We start from the raw sequence: 7,888 nt of genomic DNA, 5'->3' as shown, positions 1-7,888 counted from the left end.
TCCCTGTGGTCACGTGATGTCCCACAAAAAATTTGGGCCCGATCGGTTCAGCCGTTTTGACGTTTATTTGATACACACAAACCAACAGACAGACAGACAAGCCAAATTTATCTATAGACGTCTCCAGTGCCTAAATTTCCGCCATCCGGATAAAAAAATGATTTTTTCATAGGGGTAAGGGGGGATATGCGCCTCTGTTAATAATTTGGTTCAACTTTATTTTAGATTTCACAAATACTTAATCTGCACTGTTTAGATTTCACAAGTACTTGATCTGCACTGTTTAGATTTCACAAATACTTGATCTGCACTGTTTATATTTCACAAGTACTTGATCTGCACTGTTCAGATTTCACAAGTACTTGATCTGTACTGTTTAGATTTCACTAGTACTTGATCTGCACTGTTTAGATTTCACAAATACTTGATCTGCACTGTTTAGATTTCACAAATACTTGATCTCCACTGTTTATATTTCACAAGTACTTGATCTGCACTGTTTATATTTCACAAGTACTTGATCTGCACTGTTCAGATTTCACAAGTACTTGATCTGTACTGTTAAGATTTCACTAGTACTTGATCTGCACTGTTTAGATTTCACAAATACTTGATCTCCACTGTTTAGATTTCACAAATACTTGATCTGTACTGTTTGTTGTGATCCTGATGAGTTTTATGAACCCATCACTCTTGTGGAAGCTATACGTCAAGGAATAATACAAACTCATTAAATATTATATGATTGATTTTTTTTCTTCATTTTTTGCAGTGAAACTTGCAGAAAGGGCCTTTAGATTTAATTTCAAGTGACCCTACACTTATAGAATCAAATGCCCGATTTCCAATAGGACGCTATAAACCTATATCTGTTAAAATGTGTAAAAAAAAATCTGCAAGTCATTCTTTTGAAAACATTGATATTTGATACCTCATTCATTCTTGGTGAGATAAAACTTTTTAGGCTACCGTTGTGAAATCATATCTATAGAAAGATTTTTAAGATTGAAATTGTATTCTTGTAGAAACTGGTTCATCCATTGCATCTCAATATAATAAGGGAAATATTTAACTTCAATGTATTCAGCCATCCTGAGGTGTTATGTTAAGCATATTGCGAATTATAAGTNGATCACTGTAAGATTGAGATGTTTTTAAAATTAAGAATGGTTCTTTTGTATCTATTGGCAAAACATGTAATGTGGCTTCGTCCCCAGCCTTACAGAGACTGAGTAGTTCGTTAATTTAAAAATGTAATGGGGTCATAAATCAACATTATATTATTTACAGTGAAAACCAGAAAGCTCTGCTTTTAAAAGACGACTTTTAGACTCAAGTTGTGACTTTAAATATTTCAATAAGCAATTGTGCAGTGTAAACAGGCGCATTTATTAAGTGTTAAGTAAAATCTTTGCTTTGCAACAACGTTAAATACACTTATACACAAGTATTGCTATATAGGCGTGTCTGCATATTTAGAGTTTTTTAGTTATCACTGTACAAGTCATTATATAACTACTAGCATGGGAATCATAAAAATTAAGTACTGAATTTAATAATTTATGCTGAGAACTTTCCTGGTGCAAAATTTGAGGCAAAGGGGTTATGATCGGGCATAAAAACAGACGGACAAACACCCAAATAAACCTGAGATTACTACTTATATAAAGATTGTCATTGCACTTTTTGTCAAATTGTTAGAAGCCAACGAGGTTATAGTGTATAGAGAGATGATGTACGCTAATCCTTTACTAATTTTATTGACCATAAACTATATAAAGAGCGTACTGCATATTTGTTTATTATAAGTCGATTCTGGCCTAACCTATAGTATATCAATATTAGTAAATAGTTGTAATGGTACAGTACAGCTAACTGAGAGCACAGATAGAGAACTATCATTTAGAAGCCCTAAAAAGGTCCTAATTAATTAGTCAATGACCTTTTCTTTGCCTTCGTAGGCCAGATTTAAGCAGGCATATTTTATTACGTTCACTAATGAAGGAATTGAATTTATTTCTTGAAGATATTTCTGTCTGGCCTAGAATGGGTCGGTCTTCACTCAGTTTATCAAACTAGATCCTCAAGAAAACAGGTAAAAAATAAAATAAAAATTAGAACAAATTTTTATCCAGCGTGATTATAGTTGGACGTCATTTCAAAGAAGTTGTTTTGTGCTTTTTGCATCAGTCCAAACAGCATGAAATGGACTAAGCATAGTTTCAAGTGACCTACCATGCAAAAATGACAATGCCCGATTCACAACAGTACCTTTAAAATCTTTGTCTGTTCAATATCCATGATCAATGTTTGTAATTTTCAAAACTGATTATGTTCAAATGCGTTTTTTCCTAATAAATGAAATAAGCAAATTTCAATGCAGGAAAACGGATAGAAATTATTAAAACTAAACACGTTAAGACCAGATAAATGACAATATCTTCCACTTGATCAGATGAAGATTTCAAGGTTACTGTTGTGAATCAGGCATTACCATCTATGGTGGAGCGTCACTTGAACTTTAGGTGTTGTCAAGTTTCTGATTTCTAAAATTGTCATAAAAATAATACTAAATTAAGCTGAATTCGACAACTAACTAATCATCATCAATGTTATACACGGTAGGCAGAGAATGAGGATGTTTTAAGCCTGATCAACCATTTTAACTGGGTTCATAACAAGCAAATCATGAAGATAGGTTCAACATTGCATGATGAAGATATATGTGGACACTACATTAAAGAAAAAGGTGTGAAACAAGTAAAAGTGAAGGAAGTAATCTTAACTTGAAAAAAAATCACTTAAAAAAAATTAATGACAATAGATTTAATACAATAAATATGTAACTTTTCTTTTCCTTTCATTTTTTTAGATAAAGGTAAAATATTCCAATAACCTCGATTTTTAAAGTTTTTAAATATTTTCTCCCAAAACACTTAATTTCGTACATTTTTGTTATATTTCATAAATAAATAATTACTTACTTAATTACTTACTTATAATTTGAAAGTTCAGGAGAAGGGCGTATTGTGGGCGGAAGTGAAGTAAAATCAACTGGATCATACCCCTGGCAACTTTCTTTGGCCACTGGTTTTTTTGGGTTCTTCTATCAGCACAGGTTGTTAGTTAAGAAAATAAGTTTCAATTAAAAATTAGATTTTCAAATTTTCAAAAATGTGTCTGCAGTAACAATATACCAAACAAATGATTCAGCAGAACCAGGGCAGTCAACATAAGAAAAAAATGATGAAGAAGAAAAAAAATGATGAAGTAGAGAAATTATGAACATGTGGAGACCCTGGAATATTGTCTTCTTCCCAGAAGCTCTGTAAACCAAACCAAATATATTTACACAGTTTTTTAGATACCATGTTGTAACTGATACAAAAAATATATATTCAGTCAGTTTATATCTTTGTTATTTTGCGTCGCTACATTTTGGTGACCCCAACGTGATTTGTCACTGTCGACTGTTAAATAATCTCTCTTGCCAACGTACCTGAAATTGGTTTCAACCGGGTCCCTGCGTTTTTCAAACCCAAATACCAAATTAGGGTTTCCAGCGAGATTTCAAGAAAAGTTCAGGGATTTGTTAAGTAGCGACTGTCAAGATGCCGGAGGAAGAAGGAAGTGATCTATCCCAGTCTGCAGTTCCTTTGACGACTGTTTCCATAAATCTTCCGACCTTTTGGACCGATTCTCCAGAAGTATGGTTCATCCAGGCCGAGGCACAGTTCAAGGTTAAAAGGATTACAACCTCACGAACCAAGTTCAATCACTGCCTCACTGCGTTGCCCCAGGATGTTGCCTTTCAACTTTTAGACCTGGTTCGAGCTCCCCCTGCCACTCCTTACGAAGCCCTGAGAAGCTGTCTCATCCAGATGTACATGTTGAGTGATTTCCAGAGGTATCAGGCATTACAAAGTTTACCCTTGTTATCTGACCAACATCCCTCTGAATTAATGGATAAAATGTTAGTTTTGCTCCCTGAGGACAAGAAGCCTGGGTTTTTCTTATGGGGACTATTTATGGACCGTCTTCCAGCTGATATTCCAGCACATTTGCTCTCTGAGTCCATCAGTGACCCACGGAGGATGGCTCTGCGCGCGGACGAGTTATGGACGATGCGTGGATGGAGTGTTCCTGTGCAAGTTCTCTCTGAGCAGTTCGAGGATGTGTATGCCTTGCCGTGGAGGAATTCGTCCACTAGATCTGGGACTCGCGGTTCTGTTCCTAGGTCTCCCAGTTGTTCCTTAGTTCCAGAAGAAGATAGGAGAACCAGTTCTTCCGGAGTTTGCTGGTACCACTGCCGGTGGGGAGATGCAGCTAGTCAGTGTCGAGCTCCCTGTTCCCGTTCGGGAAACTAGTCAGTGGCGGGGATTATTGGAATGCAATTCCCGCTGATTCTCCTTCCTCAAACCTTATATTTTTGCAGAATGTTCTATCCTTCCTCTTGCAAGTTTCTGGTTGACACTGGAGCTTCTGTATCAGTCTATCCACATCTTCCTCAGCAACCTTGAGCTCCTAGTGTGGGGGTTCAGCCGATGGTACTGCTATGGATACCTATGGTTCTCGTCAGATAGCTCTACAATTCGGGCCTCGTCGTTTTGATTGGACTTTTCTCCTAGCAGATGTTTCTATGCATATCCTAGGATCAGATTTTCTCAGCCATCACTACCTCTTGGTTGACGTTGCTGGTGCCCGTCTCCTAGATGCTGCAACCCTTGAGCCATTTCCGCTGTTCCCTCAACTAAACCAGGGAAACCTTCAGTATTGTATGCTGCATTATTGTCTACCTCTGAGGAGTTCAGGGATTTGTTAGCTGAGTACCCTGATGTTATCTCCTCTAAGGACTTTAGTGCCTCTGTTCCAAAGCATCAAGTTCGTCACTCTGTTCCAACCGTTCCTGGTCCGCCAGTTTTTGCCAAGGCTAGAAGGTTAGATGCAGAAAAGCTTGAGTCTGCCAGGAAAAAATTTGCTGCAATGGAAGCTGCTGGTGTAATCCGCTGTTCAAACTCTCCTTGGGCCAGCCCTCTTCATATGGTACAGAAGCCTGACGGTTCCTGGCGTCCTTGTGGCGATTATCGCTGATTGAATACTCAGACAATTCCAGATCGATATCCTCTTCCCAACATAGCTGATTTTACTTCTAGACTCAACGGTTGTACAGTTTTTACCAAGTTGGATCTGACCAAAGGTTATTATCAGGTTCCAATGGCCAAAGGTGACATTCCTATGACGGCGGTTATAAATCCTTTTGGCCTTTTTGAGTGGATCAGGATGCCGTTTGGTCTCAGGAATGCAGGATGCACATTCCAAAGGATGATGGACCAGATTCTAGGTGACATTCCACACTGTTTTGTGTATGTCGACGACCTTCTCATTGCCAGTCCTGATGCCACGTCACACCTACGCCATGTCCGCCAGGTTTTTGACCGTCTCTGCCTCCATGGTCTGAGCATAAAGAGCATAAACCCTGCCAAGTGCGAGTTTGCCAAACCTGAAGTTTAATATCTTGGAATGAGGGTTTCAATTAAGGGATGTTTTCCTCTCCAGAAGCATACTGAAGTTATTTCAACATTCCCTAGCCCTGTAGACAAGGAAGGACTTCAAAGGTTCCTGGGTATTCTGAATTTCTACAGAAGGTTCATCAAGGGTGCTGTAGGGGTTCTCTCTCTGCTGACAGAAGGATTGAAAGGGAAAGTATCAACCAAATCTCTCCTCTCAAGTGTGCCAACCCTAGTGCATCCAGATCCGTCCGCCAAGGTTTCACTCGCTGTCGATTCATCTGGTTCTCACGTTGGAGCAGTTCTTCAACAAGAAGTTGTTGGGTTCTGGGCTCCTCTTTCTTTCTACTCCAAGAAGCTTTCTTCTGCCGAGACAAGATATTCCGCCTTTGACAGAGAGTTGTTTGCTGCTTATTCCGCCCTCCGCCATTTCCGGTTCCTCCTAGAAGGTGAAGAGTTTGTTTTACTTACTGATCACAAACCTCTAACTCATGCTTTGTTCAGGACTTCTCCGCCCTGGTCCGCCATGCAGCAGTGCCGTCTATCATTCCTATCTTGAGTTCAACTGTGATATCCGCCATCTCCCAGGAACTGGGAACATAGTTGCAGACGCCCTGTCCAGTCCTGTTTCTCCTAGCTCCGCTCCGAAACCTGTGACAAAACCTTCCAGTTTTTCTCCTCAGCCTGCTCCGTCAAGTTTTTCTCCTGAAGTTTATCCTGCTGATGATCGAGTCCCTGAGGTGTCGGCGGTGTCAGAAGTGACAGATCCTGTGATGCACTCTGTTCTTCTGGCTCCTGCTCCCCCTCCAATAGTTCCTGGTGTATCATATATACAAATGTCTTCGCTCCAACAATCATGCACGAAGATCCAACAGCTCCGCCAGTCCTCAGCCTTGAAGATTGTCTCCGTTCAAGTTTCCAACTCTCAGGAATTGCTCTGCAACGTTTCTATAGGAATCCACCGTCCATTGGTTCCTGAGGCTATGAGAAAGAATGTTTTTAATGCAATCCACAAGATTTCTCATCCTGGAAAACGCGCCTCACGAAGACTGGTTTCCATGAGTTTTTTTTGGGAATTCCTGTCTAAGGATGTAAACCTCTGGGCTCAATCTTGCCTAGATTGTCAGAGAAGTAAAATCCAGAGTCATGTGAAGTCTCCTGTTCAACATATCCCAGTTTCTGGTCAGAGGTTTTCACATATACATGTTGATCTGGTTGGTCCTCTCCCTCAGTCTGATGGTTTTTCTTACCAGTTCACCATCATTGATAGGTCAACAAGATGGCCGGAGGCAGTTCCTCTCAAATCTACAACTGCAGAGGAGTGTGCAAGAGTCATCCTACGTTCATGGATTCCTCTATTCGGAGTACCCTCTCTAATTACCTTAGATCGTGGAGCTCAGTTCACTAGTTCCATGTGGTCAGCTTTGTGCAGATTCCTTGGTATAGTTCACTCACCTACAACTTCGTTCCATCCTCAATCTAATGGTATCGTGGAAAAGTTTCATTGTCAGCTCAAAGTTTCTCTACATGCTCGTCCAGCTGGGAGGGATTGGTTCTATCATCTGCCCCTAGTATTACTTGGACTCCAGAGCGTTCCTAGAGAAGATTCATCTGTCTCTGCCTCTGAAGCTCTTTTTGGTTCTCCGTTGGTGTTACCTGGAGGCTTTCTTAACACTCCAGAGCTGCCCTCTTTGGAGTATCTCAGGAGAATCCAGTCTGTAGAGCCATGCTCTAGGTTCTAAGCAACTCAAAATTGTTAAAATTATAGTTTTCCTTTTTCAGAGGCAAGAACTTTATATGAAGCAATGAGACAATTCAAGAAGAGATATAGATTAGAAAACCAGGATCAAGATAAGAAGTACTTACCCTAATACATAGATATAAACTGTAGTAAATCCCTGTTTTCCTAAATCCTTGATTTCAGACAATATCAACGTTAAAAATAGATATCCGTTGGAATTGTTATTCTTTCCCATAGATCTAACCTCTTGCACCTGACAATTGTAGAATCTGAATCCCCGGACACCTGGGCAAAATACTAATAAAAGAAATGACTATTTTTAGTGGTCCTGAACCCCTCCCCCTCCCTTTCTTGTATCACTTCCCCCCTCCGTAAAGAACCGATTAGTTTAAATATACTTTACATTATGCAATTCTAACTAGTAAATAAGAAAAGGAAGTTAAATAGTGCTCGTTTTATTTTGTACATATATTAATGTTTGTTATATCATAATTTTGTAAAGATTATTATTATGCTTCGTGTATAACTCGTATTATCTAATTCTTGATGATGGAAAGAACCCCAGGTCTTCAACACTCTACGACAAGCACTGGAAGGAGAAGGTCAACCCATCTGACCTCTCCCACTCTTCCACTCTAGA

The 7,888-nt window shown here is 39.5% G+C and overlaps 1 protein-coding gene and 1 long non-coding RNA gene across 3 annotated transcripts; both read left to right on the top strand.

The window, feature by feature from the left end:
• The first annotated feature begins 2,022 nt into the window (after nucleotides 1–2,022).
• Nucleotides 2,023–3,410, top strand: LOC111717515 (uncharacterized). Of its 2 annotated transcripts, none has more exons than XR_002768801.1 (4): nucleotides 2,023–2,095; nucleotides 2,626–2,749; nucleotides 3,016–3,118; nucleotides 3,217–3,410. It is a non-coding gene; the product is annotated as an uncharacterized LOC111717515 (long non-coding RNA). The 2 variants fall into 2 exon arrangements; XR_002768800.1 differs by having other exon boundaries at nucleotides 3,214–3,410.
• Nucleotides 3,411–3,611: 201 nt separating this feature from the next.
• LOC111717514 (uncharacterized) lies at nucleotides 3,612–4,367 on the top strand. Its single transcript, XM_023493010.1, has one exon. It carries the CDS (start codon nucleotides 3,612–3,614, stop codon nucleotides 4,365–4,367), a length of 756 nt encoding a protein of 251 aa, XP_023348778.1.
• Nucleotides 4,368–7,888: the final 3,521 nt, after the last annotated feature.

Source organism: Eurytemora carolleeae, unplaced genomic scaffold (genome assembly GCF_000591075.1).
Source record: "Eurytemora carolleeae unplaced genomic scaffold, Eaff_2.0 scaffold2702, whole genome shotgun sequence".
NCBI lineage: Eukaryota > Metazoa > Arthropoda > Copepoda > Calanoida > Temoridae > Eurytemora > Eurytemora carolleeae.
The sequence above is the reverse complement of the archived record's forward strand: the minus strand, read 5'-3'. Positions and strand labels throughout refer to the sequence as shown.

Coding starts and splice junctions, on each gene's coding strand:
- LOC111717514 (XM_023493010.1), top strand. CDS start 3,612: ATGCCGGAGGAAGAAGGAAGTGATCTATCCCAGTCTGCAGTTCCTTTG.